This window comes from Rhinatrema bivittatum, chromosome 9, assembly GCF_901001135.1.
Source record: "Rhinatrema bivittatum chromosome 9, aRhiBiv1.1, whole genome shotgun sequence".
In the NCBI taxonomy this organism is placed as follows: domain Eukaryota; kingdom Metazoa; phylum Chordata; class Amphibia; order Gymnophiona; family Rhinatrematidae; genus Rhinatrema; species Rhinatrema bivittatum.
The window spans coordinates 40,959,714-40,974,718 of NC_042623.1; the positions used below are offsets into that span (position 1 = coordinate 40,959,714).

At 42.4% G+C, this 15,005-nt stretch overlaps 1 protein-coding gene across 1 annotated transcript in view; it reads right to left on the bottom strand.

Moving 5' to 3' along the window:
• Positions 1–507: 507 nt before the first annotated feature.
• Positions 508–15,005, bottom strand: part of CCDC146 (coiled-coil domain containing 146) — a 393,451-nt gene continuing 378,953 nt past the window's right edge. Inside the window, exons 18-19 of the mRNA XM_029617030.1 lie at positions 11,556–11,804; positions 508–1,011 (exon numbers count right to left, since the gene is read on the bottom strand). Coding sequence (XP_029472890.1) covers positions 808–1,011; positions 11,556–11,804 — 453 coding nt within the window. The 3' untranslated portion in view covers positions 508–807. The remainder of the gene's footprint in view (positions 1,012–11,555; positions 11,805–15,005) is intronic.

A 15,005-nucleotide genomic window follows, 5' to 3' on the forward strand; every position in this document is an offset into this window, starting at 1 on the left:
CCCAATTCACTCTCTGTCCATCTCATACCCTTTTGCTTTCTCTGTCTCCCATTAGAGAATGGTTCAATTTACTCTTAAGGTGTCCTGGCCAAATGGAAGACCTGCAAAGGGCAACTAGAAGCTATGAAAAGTGAGACATAGTGACTAAGGCCAGAAGAGGCTCCTGTATGTGTGCCCTTTGCCTGTAGAAAATCATAGGTCCTTTTTTTCTGTCGCTGGTTTCTCTTCTATTTGACCTGACTGAGCCAAGGTGACTGAAAACATTTGATTGGTCAGTAACTGGAATAGAAATAACCTATGAAGCGGCATGAATATATCACACCCTTGAAATCCTTACATCCCAAAAATCCGGGGAAGTTCCATTAACACTCTGTAACCTAGTTTTTTTGGTGTGTTTTTTTTTTTTTTTTAGTAAAAATTCATAAATTCTCAGATAACCTGGTTGATAATAAATTATAATTATTTTGACCTGTAATTTCAAAAATAAACACTGTAAACAAACAAGTAACTGAAATATTTATTATTACTATGTGACAGTACTATTTTCACTGCATGGCTTTTTAAGTATTGGATTACATTTTGGTGATGGGAACATTCTCCCAGTTAAGTTTTTGGATTTATTTAAAAGCAAAAGCATAAGTAACCACAGTGTTTCCTACTTGTATATTTTCTAATCTGATTGCAGTAGATGTTTACTAAATCAAATAGTGTAACAAAAAGTGCATTATTAAAAGCTAGATTTTTGGGGGTGTGCAGTACTTGGTTACAAGCAAACTCCATTATTTAGAATAATGCAGAGTTGCCCATTCAAATTTCAATTGGTTTCACAACTGGTTTCCTTATGTGCCTCATATTTGTGCCAGGTTCACTGGGCTTGAAAGGAGCTAAAGCCCCATAGGGGTGTGGCAGAGGTAGTGCCGTTGCATCGTCAGGAATGTATGCATTGGGTCGCTGTTCGGCTGTGGTGTATATCCCATTTGCCAGGGTGTAGTGTTCTTCTTCTTCAGCTTTCTGTGGAGGGAAAAAAAAAGATGCTTTTGATTTGCTGAAAAGATAATGTGTCAGACTAACCAACTTGTTTAAAATCAGAATCTATGTTGTTGAACTCAGACTACAAAAAGAACACATTACATAATATATTTGGAAAACTGATTAATAAAAATCTTAATGAAAACAAAAAATATCAGCATCTATGTGTCTTTTCCCATTTCGGCCATGCTTCTCTCTAATCAACTCAGTAAATAGTAACTGTTGGCCGGTAGAGACCTCAACTGATATTACCATACATGGAGTTGTTGAGCTTTGCTTCTCTATGTTTATTCAGAGACTAATAATAGTCTCTCTCTGAGACTGCAAGATTAAATATGCTACTTAAACAGCATGGAAGAAGTTACAGATTATATGCTTTAAATAAACAAAAGGAAAAAGCTTCACTTAAAATACTTAAATATGCTGGTTTAACAGGGAAAACGTTTTTGTGTATAAAGAGGAAAAGACTTCCAAATTTCCAACATACCTACTTGCACAAGCAACTTGGCATATAAAGATTTAACAATCATCGGTTTAAAAATCCTCTTATATGCACAATTTATTAATCCTAATTTTATTCTCTTTATTTCCCCAAATAGTTCTTGCCAACTCTAAATCATTAGTACTGAGCATGCATAATGCAAGTTTGGTTTGATTTGCTAGGTATTTTCTGCAAAATGTGTTTGTGACATTCATGATTTCAATTTAGAACTCTTTGTATTCTGCCAAAAAGAACAAAGATTTATGTTCCAAGGTTCCGGCAAGAATTCTTCCACTGAAAGTGTTTATGCTATGATTCTTTCATGGTCTTTATACTTACAGCTTTATAGCACATTAAACTATTTGTAGCTAGGTACTTATCTTTAAAACAGTAGATTGATATGATTTAGTAAATTTGGGTCCAATGAGTAAACCTGTGACACAGCAAACAAGGATTGAGGTTTGCTCAAAAGCTGTGTTGGCTCAGCATCGCTGCATAAAGACTTTTCTTCATGGATTATCTAGAAACCTCCCACCAGATGAAACGTCCCAGAACAGGAGAATGATTTTCATTTTTAGGCCTGATTGAAAACTCAATACTCTGTTTCCAAAGAAAAGGCCAGTCTAATATCCATGGACCATTTTATTTGTAGAAGTAGTAATTTTTGGATTTGTAGCCCCCCTTTGTAAATGCTGCTCAAGGTGGAGAACAGCATTATTAGAATTCAGGTACAATGAGACTCTGCCCAAAAAGCTTATAATCTAAATGGTTATCCGAGGCAATGGGAGATAAAGTGACTTTCCTAAGGAGAGTCTGTGGTGGAAGTAGGATTTGAACCTTGTTTCCCTGGTTCTCAGCCCATTCTTCTAACCTCTAGAGCCATTGAAAACATTTGATACTGTCCTCCAAAGGAGGCTCATAAATAAACTAAACATTCTGGGAGCAGGTCCTAAGATGGACTAGAATAGAAACTGTGGAGTAATAGATGACAGAGGGTAATAGTAAATGGAATTCATTCTGAGGAAAGAAAGGTGATTAGTGGAGTGCCTCCATGATTGATCCAGGGGCCAGTTCTGTTCAATATCTTTGAGAGATATTGTAACGGAATTAGAAACTGTTTGTGGCGTGTCCATGTTGTCAGCCTGACTGCATGCTTCTCTCTCTCGCTACCTAGGAGCTGGTAGGGTTTCCTTGATAAAGCTGCATTTTAACACTGCAATTTAAAAAAAAAAAAAAAAAAGGAAAATCCTCATCCTAAACCTGCAGTGAACTAACACTGAGGAGTTCAGATCTAGTTGAGTGGTGTTGGCTGGGCGTTCTAAGCGTAGTGGTCTGGAGAAAATTACCGGAGGTGAAGACAAGATGGCTCCAGAAGGCCCGATGATGGAAGGCCTATCTGAGGTGGTCGTGAAAGATCTCACCCAGGTTGTGTCGACTGCTCTTGTGGATCAGCTCCAGTGCACATAGTCCTCCGTTGACAAGATATGGGACAAGGTAGAGGCTTATGCGACCACGATGAATGGTGTGCAAGGTAAGCTCTCCGAGCACGAGAAACATAAGGCAGTTATTGAATCCGGTGCGGTTGAGCTTGGGAGGAAGAACAGGTCTCTCGAGGACAAGCTCGAGGACATTGAAAACTGCAGCCGATGGAATAACTTGGCAGATTGTGGGAGTCCCTGAGTCTGTACATGGGGAAGAGATAATGTAACTGTGAGAAATCGATTCTGGAACAACTGCAGCACAACATTATGAACAGGTCAGTATTGGTCAAATGCGCTCACAGGTTGGGGGCAAGAAGGACCGGATCAGAAAAAGGCCTCGTCAGGTTATTGTTCACTATCTGAATTATATGGATAAGACAAAAATTCTCCTAGCCTACCGCAATAAAAAAGAGTTAATATTCAAGAAGGCCAAATTGCTGATTTTCCCCAGACTTTTCAAGCAAGGTCCAAGTGGCATGCAGAGAATTCACCCCTTACTGTACATAGCTCTATCAATATGGGCTAAAGCTTTCTCTGCAATTCCTGGCAAGGCTGAGGGTCTTCCACAATGGGGAATCTCAGCTGCTCTCCTCAACTTGAGGGGGTATATTTAAAAAAAAAAAAAAAAAAAAGCGCACGCGTATCTTTTAAAATCCGGGATCGGCGTGTGCAAGGCCCTTGTGCGCGCCGCGCCCTGCGCATGCTGCCCGTTCCCTCCAAGGCCACTCTGAAATCGGAGCGGCCTCGGAGGGAACTTTCCTTCCGCCTCCCCCCACTTTCCCCTCCCCTCCCTAACCCACCCCCCCAGCCCTATCTACCCCCCCCCCACCTTTATCGCAAAAGTTACGCTTGCCCGAAGCAGGCGTAACTCTTGCGCGCCGGTGGCCCACTGGCGTGCCATCACCCGAGCCAGGGGCTGGTCCGGAGGCCTCGGCTATGCCTCCCCGGAACGCCCTGAACATCGCGCCACACCTGACACGCCCCCCTAGCAAAGCCCTGGGACTTATGTGCGTCCTGGGGCTTGTGCGTGCTGCCGAGCCTTGCAAAATAGGCTTGGCGTGTGCAGAGGGGTTTTTTAAGGGTTACGCGCGTAACCCTTTTAAAATCCTCCCCGAGAGGCGCAGGCATTCATTGATAAACGTCCATGACTAATTACTTTGTGTAACATCGTTACTCCTGGGACGAAATGTCTTATAGCCTGGCTGTTTTCATCTGATCCACTGCAACCAGTTTTTTCATTTACCTTATCCTGGTTGAGAGTCAACCTGGTATCCTTTTAGTTCGTGCTACTGTGCATACAGACAGAAACCTTTTGTCTCTGCTGAGGCAGCCGTCCAAGTCATCTCTGGATTGCATTGAGTCAAGGCAGGATTACTTTTTTGGGGTTGCCTGCCAAGAAACGACTTCACACCCCTAAGATGTTATTGTTCTGAGGATGGCAAACATACAATTTATTTTAATTTTTGGTCATCTACTTTGGAACACAGTGGGTCGGTGTTAGCCTGTTCGAATGGCTGATTGTTCTTTCTTGCATTGGTTGTTTTTGATTTGCAAGTTTTTTCCTTCACTGCTTTACGAATTATGAGCGATCCCAGTTGGTAGCAAAGAGTGATACAGTCTTGAACCCATTATAGACTGCAGAACTGATTGTGCTTGCATCTTTCCTGACCTGGAATACTATCTGTCTCCCTATTTACTATAAGATTGAATGGATGTGGTCCTTGCCAGCTCCGGGAGGCCTTGGTTGAAAATGGGTGTTCCCTAACTGGTGAAGAAATAAGAAATCACTTCTTCGCTGAGCCATCAGGGATGTTCATCTTGACTGAGGATCTGAGAGACTGGCTTCAGGGTTTCTATTGAGTACAATGAAGGGAGGGGAGAACTGTATATGGATGGAGTGTGTGTTTGTGTATGTATGGATATATGTATGTGGTAGCCCACTAGTGCCCTGCAGTCAGAGAGTCTATGAGTATCTGAAATATCTTGGGAGAGGGGAGGATCTGTGCTTGGGGGATCCTTCTTCTATATAAAGGTTATTACATGGCAGTTGTTTCAGCTATTGTAAGTTCTTGTGGCTAACATTCGGCAAACTCGCCTCTCCCCCCCGATACAGTACAGTGCACTCCAGAGTGCACTGTTAGCCCGCCATTGGATGCGCGTTTTCGATGCGCATCCAATGGCGGACAAGATGCGCGTTTTCGATGCGCATCTTAATAGCGGACAAGTTTTAGCAAAATGTCCGGTTCCTGCCGAATATAGACAAAGATTCTGCTGACGACATAATTGACGCTATTCTGGGGAGATTCGGAACCAACCAATCTGCATACTCGCCCATTATCCTAGTACCCTGCCGTATTTGAAGAAGCTCAGTTGCAGCAGAAGTTGATCGGCCAGTTTCATCAAAACCCAAATTGGAAATTATTCCAGGTTACTCAATAGGGGATCATCACATTCCCATAAGGGGGAGGCCCATGCTAATGCTGTTCCTTCCAGGAGCGAGAGAATAAATGTTACTTTTGTTTTATCTGAAGGAAACAAGGGAGCTTGTAACGAGAAGTGCATTTTACATTGATTTAAAAATCCCTGGCACAGTTTTGGGTTTCCGTTAAAACGGGGAGGAGGTGGCAGACATAGTACGGAGGCTTGTGGTGGAGGAGTTGGAAGAGCAGCAATAGCCAAGGCGTCCATCAGTGCCGCTAATCTCTCCAAAACTCCTGTGACCTGATCCAATACTCTTTGCTGCTGTTGCAATCGCGTTGCAAGACCGGGGATGGCCTGAAGTGCAGTTAGGTCTACCAGGTCCGTGGCCTCGGCTAACTGTTATACCTCCAACAGTGGTTTGGACTAGGGATGTGAATCGGATCCGATATTGGATCCGATTCACATCCGATATCGGATCCGATTCACATCTATAGAGATGTGAATCGGAACCAGAATCGGATCCGATATCGGATCCGATTCACATCCCTAGTTTGGACCCTAGTAGTAGAGTAACCGCCTACCTTGAGTAGAGTGGCAGTGAGGAACGAACCCTGACTGTTGTCCAGATCAGAGGCCAGCAATGAGACAATACTCCACGACAGTCTGGAATCGGGGCAGGCAGCGAGACAGCAGATCCAAATGCCAGTCTGGGATCAGGGTAGGCAGCAAGCCAGCAGATCCAAACAGTCCGGGTTCAGGGCAGGCAGCAAGACAGCAGGAACAGAGGAAGAGACAGCAACCAAGAACGCACCAGTACAAGCAAGCCTGTAGCCGAAGTATTTGCTGTGCTGAGAGCTTGGGTTTAAATGCCTATTTTCCCACGCTATGTGCCGGCCCGGAGACGTCAGTGTGAGAGGGGCGGAGCTTCCAGGTTATCATGGACCATGCGTAGCAGCACGCAGCCGTGCTGATGAAACTTTCGGGACCTCCGACTTAATATCGCCATGATATTAAGTTGGAGGGTGCACAGAAAAGCAGTTTTTACTGCTCTTCTGTGCACTTTCCTGGTGCCCGAAGAAATTAGCACCTACCTTTGGGTTTATATAGCCCTGCAGTGACCTTAGCCTGCCAGTATTCTCTTCAAAAGCAAATGTGGACAGACTAGCAAAAAACTTGATTAAAAACATGATTAAAAATAGGTAACCAGAACTGTGTTTGTGTAACCAGAACTGTGTTTGTGCCTTTAATAGTCAGAAAGGCAGTGAATAAACAAGTTAGACTGTTTGCATTTTTAAATAGTCAGTCAATAAGGTAGCAGTAGGTAGGCAGGGTCAGGAGGGTAGGGGGTTGCGGTAAATTAAGTCGGCAGGTCTTGGGGGGGGGGTCAGGAGGGTGGGGGTTGTTAATTTAAAGTGTGGGATGGGGTTTTTTTTTGGGGGGGGGAGGGGTTCCCAGAGAAAAAAGTTTTCTGATCTGGCGAGTGGACCGAAATGGCCCTCCCCAGACCCGAAAACAAAATGAGGAGAAAAAAAAAAAGCTATGCACTCCCCTAATTTGCTCCATAAGACGCCCAGACGCAGAGCCGGTTTAGCACAATTTATTTATTTTTTTTAATTTTCCCCCTCTGAATCCTAGGTGCGTCTTATGGTCAGGTGCGTCTTATGGAGCGAAAAATACGGTAAATGTTTTAATACATTTAATAAGTAATAAAAGTTTTTTATACAATACAAGTTTCCCTAAATATATTTTTAACATTTCACAAGTAGCGATGTCAGTCAGATTGTTTTTTACATTTTTCATTTTCTCATGAAACTTATTTTTCCCATAGATTTATTTGATTACTCAAGTTTGTATTAACTTGAAGAAGCTGCGGTATAATCAGTTATTATCTATACTTTGAATTGCCATAAAGAAAACATTTTCTAATCGATACAGCGGCTACACTTCATTGTTTGCCGTATCAACTGGGGTTTTTTCATTTTTCATTCAGAAATGTAAGACAGCATTAGAGGCATGTTCACTTAATTAACAACTTTCTGGAGTGCATTGGTTTTAAATTGTTTATTATAAGAAATCCACTAGACACCGTGTTAATTAATTTTTTGTATGTGCTATGACTTTGCTATTTTGATATATGTTTGCATTTTTCACATTCACTGACAATCACATATTTTATTCACTTAATTTACACAAAAAATAAATGATCATGTCTCCAACACATGGTCATTCTCTTGTTGTGAGAATACAAAATTATATAGCACAATAAATGCACATTGCACAATATTGAATATTACAAAGCATATTGCCAGTAATTATTTAATTTTTCACTTCCTATTGTTAACATTTACAATATAAATGTTTTGTTAAATTTTTTTTTATTGAATTTCATTTTTTATTCATTTCACTCAACTCATTTACATTAATTTGAGTCTCACATGAAGATTCAATTATTAATTAACTTATTTATTTATTTTTACATCAGGAGTATTAGTGACATCAGTGGCATGATATGATCAGTGTAATTATTGAATCCAGGAGCTATTAGATACCTCGTATTTATAAGATTAAGACTAACTGTATAAACGATAAGGTTAGTCTTTATATATGAATACGATTCAATTGTTTTTTATACACGTTTTCTTATAATATACATTGGATTGACTTTGATAATATTTCAATATTGATTATTTAATTTCAGTCTTTCATTTACACACTTTCATAGATCTAATATTGTTGCGGATCGGACATACACAAATACAATTAACAAACAAGTACATGACTTGTACCAAATCAAGAACATAAGAAAATGCCATACTGGGTCAGACCAAGGGTCCATCAAGCCCAGCATCCTGTTTCCAACAGTGGCCAATCCAGGCCATAAGAATCTGGCAAGTATGCAAAAACTAAGTCTATTCCATGTTACCATTGTTAATGGCAGTGGCTATTTTCTAAGTGAACTTATTAGCAGGTAATGGACTTCTCCTCCAAGAACCTATCCAATCCTTTTTTAAACACTGCTATACTAACTGCAAGAGTCCATGATTGTACATTCAAGGTAATAGAGTCCTTCAAGTATTTTGTTGATTGCATTAATATATAATACCAATATTGTTTCATTTATTTAATATATTTTAATATATTCATATCAACCGTGAAGATTTTTTAAGATGTTTTATAGATTATTCCATATGTCACCGTTTTAGAACATTGTCAAAAAGCTTTTCACATATAATTTTTTATTTTTGTATTTATTAATTTCTCTATTCATTGTTTTACAATTATATTATTTGTAACAATGTTTTATATAATTCATTTTTTAGCCCCCGAGGCAGCCGTCGTATGCGGCGAAACTTGGCCAGAGTCAGGCTATATCATTTTTTACGTCTCCACTTCAATAAAGGAATTGAAAAAGACTACAGGCATCTATCTCTTTTGTATTTCCCAACAAAATATATGGAATATCACCCCATATTTTCTTGAGACATGAGCACCGGAACCGCAGCCTTCAGTCTGAGGAGCCTTTGCAGCATAAAATCCACTGACTGCTTCTTCTGTGGGGAGTGGCAAGGATCTTGTATCACCTCCAGGACCCACTGGTCCGACGTGATCTTGACCCACTTCCGATAAAAGAGAGAGAGACATCCCCCATCTCCTATTCCGGAAGGTGGGTCGGCAAACCTTCATTGGGATGCGTGGGAAAGTCCGCCAGCTGATCCTGCTCCTCTCTTGGGCTGTCGGACAAAAGGACTGAGACCTACTGAAAGGCCAAGTCCGCTGAAAGGACAAAACTGCCTGGAACCCTGGAGATGACTTTTCATACCAAAAGGGCACTGTTATTGCTTCTTATCCTCTGGCAACCGAGGAATCAGAGACGCGCCCCTCTTACTGGCCAGTTTCTCCAACTCGCTCTCAAACAAGAGTGAGCCTTTAAAGGGCATCTTAGTAAGAATAGCTTCGGAGGTTGCATCATTTGACCACTTTCGCAACCAGAGTTGACATCTGGCCTCTATTACTGAAGCCATTTCTCTGGCTGAGGTACTGACCAAATCACAGTCTGCGTCTGCTAGAAAGGCGGCAGCAGGCTCCATAACCGCTCTGGAATTCACTCTAGACTCCTCAATCTTCTGCGAGAGAAGCAGACAAAGATCTCACCACTAGGGCACAACAGGAAGCAATCTGTAAAGTCATCGCCACAGTCTCAAAGGCTTGCTTAAGAATAGCATCCTTTAAGGCTGCTCCTCCCTCTACTGGGATAGTCATCCACTTAGAAACACTACATCCCAGTGCATCGACTTTGGGAAAATGCAAATGTTCTCTAATGGTCGGATCCAGGGGATACAAGCCTTCCAGTATCTGACCCCCTTTAAAATTTGCCTCCCGGGCATCCCATTCCAGATCAATCAATTCCTGAATGGCATCTATCACAGGGAAAAAACAAGAGGCTTTATGTAAGGAAACCAAAATGGGATTCTTCCTCAGCTCTGATATTGTATCCGAACCAGGGACATCTAGCTGTTTCAAGGACTGGGAAATCAGGGCCAGCAGTTCATCTCTATGAAAGATCCTTAACATAGTTTGATATGGTTCCAGTCCAGGAGGAATTTCCTCATCTTCCAGGGAATCAGGATCAACCTCATCAGTGCCTTCTGGATTCCTGTTGGGAACACTTCCAGGGAGCAGAGGTGAGCTCCAGCAATTGAGCATAGGTCTAGAAGAGGGAGGAGCCACCGGTTGAGGGTCAGAAGAAATGGGGGAAATGGAGAACTGCACCTGAAGAAAGGCTTTTAAGCCTTGAAAACCCCCACCCAAGAAAAAGCAGCTGGATCCAGACCAAGTCCATAAGGAACTGGAGTTGAGCCCACAGAACTGCCCTCGCCAGAGGAGGAGCCAGTCAAGGGAGAACCAAGGTCTGGCATCCCTCCAGTCAAGGCCGAGACCAACCCTTCATCAGAATGGGAAGAATCAGGTTTAGCAAAATCTGAGGAAGACAACGCTCCCTGAGTGGCTGAGCAGCGCTGACACAGGTTAGAAGCCAGGTCAGCTGAGAAGCCCTAACATGACAGGCAACACAAATAGGAAGATGCTTAGGCTTCTTGCTTACTGGCGCCATCACGGCGGTAAACGTGTGTCTGAACGGCTCGCACTCAAAAGGGGAATGTGCACAAAAAATAAGCGCCTAGAAGAAAGTGTGGCAAGGCACACACACAACTTGTGCACCAAGCTAAGCATGTGACCAGTGAAAAAGTAAAAAGTGTGCCCAAAAACCAAGTGCACAACGCGTGTGCAGAGCACATGCACTGCACACATTGGCCTATAGAGGGCAGCAGAGCATGCACAGGAGCATGTGAAAATGCTGCTGTGGCCTACCACATGGTGTGCAAGAAAAAAAACCTAAGTGCAGGGCCTAGCCCACTAGGGGCCGCTCAACCCACCAGGCTGTCCGATTCCCGAACCCCAACAGGAGCAGGAGCAAATGTCGGTACGGTGCATCGAGCATTCCTCTGAGCGACCACGGAAATTATCTCAGGAATTCTAAACTTGGGGAGGGACCTTTAAGTATCACTGCAGGAGAGTGGGGCTTTCTTTTTCTAAGTTTAGAATTTAAAATTTCTCCTTCCAAAACGCTTGAAGCAATCCCCATAGGGAGGTGCACATCCACCATCTGCTGGAGACGGGGAATACTGGAAGGCTGGGGTCACTGCAGGGCTATATATACTGTGACGTCAGCTTGCTCTGTCTCCATCTGCTGGCAGAGGAGCATAAACCCACTAGTCCTGAGTCCTTCTGTCTACATGCTAGGAAAATTGCATATTTCAGGTAAAACTAGATATATAGCATTGAATGTGTGGTCCTTTTCTGTTGTCACAGAGGATTAACTGAGCATAATTTATCATCTGGTCCCATCGGGTAGCATGCAGATTAATGCATTGGTAACGTGTTGGCTAAGCTAAGTAACACATTTTGAACTCTGCCGTTAATGGAAGAGAGGAAACCTTTTAAGTTGCTTTCCCTCTGAACATCTGTGAGACATGGAATGTTCTGTTTAACAGAGCTTTTATTAAATCCTAGCTAGAGCAGAAGGGTTACTCCTGCTGTGCTTCAAGGTAAGGGAAATGTGGAAGGAACAGATGTTGAATACATACTTTAATTTTCTCTTCCAACTCCGTCTGGCGACGTCGCTCGTTGCGCAGTAATCTCAGCCACTCTTGCTCGGTTTCCTCACTGGGTGGCAGACCTTGCTCAATTCTTGCATAGCAAGCCTCCACAAACTGCTCCTTGTCTCGCACTTCTTGCTGAAGTTTAATGGTCTTTGCTTGCTTCATTGAGAGCTCTGCAATCACGGCCATCATCTTTCGGGTTATGTCCTTGATCTTCCTTTGTAGATCATTCACCTGCAATCAAATGCAGTAGTAATACACTATTTGCTGTGTCATTTATTTATACCAACAATGACCTTTATTGATTTAAAGGATTTATTGTAAAAATAAGTATACGTTTTGAGAGGCTTCTAGAAAAGCTACACATTTAATTTTATTTACAACTTACAAACCACCCCATTCCGGGCAGTGCACAATAAAATGCATAGCATGTAAAATATCTTAATAACCTTAAATATTAATTTAATATTTTTCTCCTGAAATGAAAATCACATCTATATGCACACAGATGTAATTATTTTGCTATTCAAACTGTTTTAAACTACATAATTAGAAAGAGTTGGTAAAAACCATTGGCTTGTGTTAGTAGACAAAAAAAAAAGTTACCTTTCCTGATGACCTGCTACAATAGCTTGGAAATTCTAAAGAGAGAGAGGCAATTTTACTGGTGGTGGATGTGTGATGGAATGTTTGTTTGTGAAATATTGTTTTAGGATCATAATGATGGACCAGTTAGTTTACACAGGGGTTGATTTTATTTTTCTAGTTAATGGTATATTTTAATTTATTTTATCATTAGGGTTTCTGAGTTTAGAAGTTTATAAATTGTAAATTTGGGTGTTTATCATCTAGCTTATTCTCGATTCTTTGAGGGTACATAAAACTTGGAGTGTGTTGGCATTTTTACAGTGCTATTACATTTATTGGGTTGCTTATCAGTTATTTAACATAAACACCATATTTTATAAACAATATCAAAAGCCCTCCTTAGATGTTTTCTCACCACGCATACCTCCACAATGCTCCATATGCTATCACCACTCCATCTCCAGCACAACTCCCTAAAGCCCCAGCACTCGATACCTTCCACCCATCCAGCATAGCCTCCCATAACCCCAGTACTCTCTCTCTCAAAATAATCCAGCATACCCTCTCTACTCTCAGCACTGGACACCTTTGGAAGCCAAACTAACAGAAGCAGGCCCATGGCAACATGTTGGCAGGTGTGCCCACATTCCCCACCCGAATGTCAGGGAAGCGCTCCAGCCATAAATTTGCCAGGGTAGACTGGCTTCAAGTTGTCATTTCTAGTGTGAAGCGTGAGAACCCACCCCCTCCTTCTGCATGCAGGGATACACTGGTAGCACTCAGGCCAGTGCTTGGACAGTGGGCACTCTGCACCAGTGAACAGGGAAGGGAAATAACATTAGAGATGCACGGTTGTGCCATATGGCCACCGTTATCGCACAGTGGAATGTTTGCTACTTGTTGCTGAGCACCTGTGCCAGCCCGTAAATATCAGAGAGCTCTGTCCAGTCTGCCATGGGCATGTGGGGAGAGGCCAGAACTTGCCGAAGCTTGCTGCGATTAGTGAAGTGCAGTCCTAAGCACTGTATTGCTAGAAAGGAGGCAGGAGCTGGAATGGGCTATAGCTGGAGTAGGGAGGACTTGAATAGGCATCATCAGCAGTTATGTTTCTGAATAGAGGGGGGATCAGTTGTGACTCCACTCTTCAACTCCCCTGCAGGGCCACACTATGCAGGGGTTTTTGGTTTAAAGTAATAACCCTAGTTTTCATGTTGAGGTGTTTTATCAGGTTCTGTCAGTTTAAACCAAAAATCAGAAGCCCTATCTATAATGCAAAATATTGGCTTACATTTTTAGCATATTTTATGAAAGAATATATGTTGACTGGATTCAGCAGCCCCCCTTTGAAGCAGCAATGGCACACAATCTTAAAGCAAACAGCAGCAGGCTCTTCTGTAGTCTAAATATTTGGCGTCTTTTAAAATTTGGCATCTTAGGCAATTGCCTATGTTGTTTATGCCTAAATCTGGGCCAGAATGTTATCTATTGTGCCTGTCTGCCTGAGACATGTGCTGTTACAGGTGGGGAATAGAGAATGTACAGGCCATGGATGGCCCCAGCTCTCCCCTTTGCCTCTCTCCCAGCTTTGCCTTTCTGTTCCTATTGAATCAGGGAGTGAAACAAATCTGTAAATAATTGTGAACTTTTGCAGGGGATGGGTGGGAGTTGGGGAATAGTCCCTAGGGGCTTTTGGGCGTAAACAGAAGCAGTATTCCCTCTTCCCTGGCACTATACCCTGGTTGGTTGGAGTGGAGAGAGTCATGGTAGATGGGAGGATGACATGGTGGAATGGTTTACAGGGCTTCATGCCCTGGCCCTTGCTGGATGGCAAAGGCCGAGGGAGCTGTGGAGCTCCCCTCTCCAAAAGGAATGCCAAGCCAAAAAGAAAAAGACCAAAGACGCTTTCCTGCTCCAAATGCCACCTTATATTGAGCCCAAGGAGACTCCTTTTAGTGTTTCTCCCTCATAACACTCCCGTAAAGGAATCTACCAGATTTAGTAACCCTTATGCCACAATGGCTCATCACCATAACCCACAAACTGAGCTTAAGTGATAGCCCTGAACATTTTGGCCAGGGCAACATTTCTTGTTGCCAGGACCTGATTTAGGATCCCTGTCATATATACACAGCTTCATTTACAGATATTGTATACATACACTCAGCTACGGTGTCACACTTAATCACAAAACAGGTACAGCTTCTTTTTGTAATGCGCAGCCACAAACACCCATTGTACACACTGGGTCTCTGCCACCACATTTACACTGGTTATGCCATGCAAAGGTGTTTTTCAGGCTGAACAAAAGCCAAATTGGTTTTGCTTAGTTCATAAATCCTCTCTCCACTAGAAGGAGGTGAGGGCTGGACAATTTTAAATTGGTTCTATGACTTATTAATGTCATTTGCCTCCATATCTGTTACTACATGCCAGACATTCCTAAGTGACAGCCATCTGGGCTCATTCTGTAGATAATGCTGCTGGTTACTGCAGGGCGCTGCATGCTTCCCAGCACTGAAAACTGGCCAGGACTAGAGATCAAATGCAGACGTCAAAGATTCTGGGTTCCATTTATAGCTTCGTGTCATTCTCTTTCCATGGTAATATTAAGACCATACAAATATGCCGCCTATTAGAGCTGGAAGCAAGAGAGCATTTAATAATTTGCATTTTTAGCCCTTGCATTCCCAATCTCACCAAACTAATTTTACACTGCTGTAAAATGTTTCTTTGAAGGCCATGATTTTGTTTCAAATAAAATCTGATAAGCGAGGGTATAATGTTTTAATCCTTTACATCACAATAGCAGTTTTTTGATTGGTGAATCTGAATTGATATTTTTGTGTT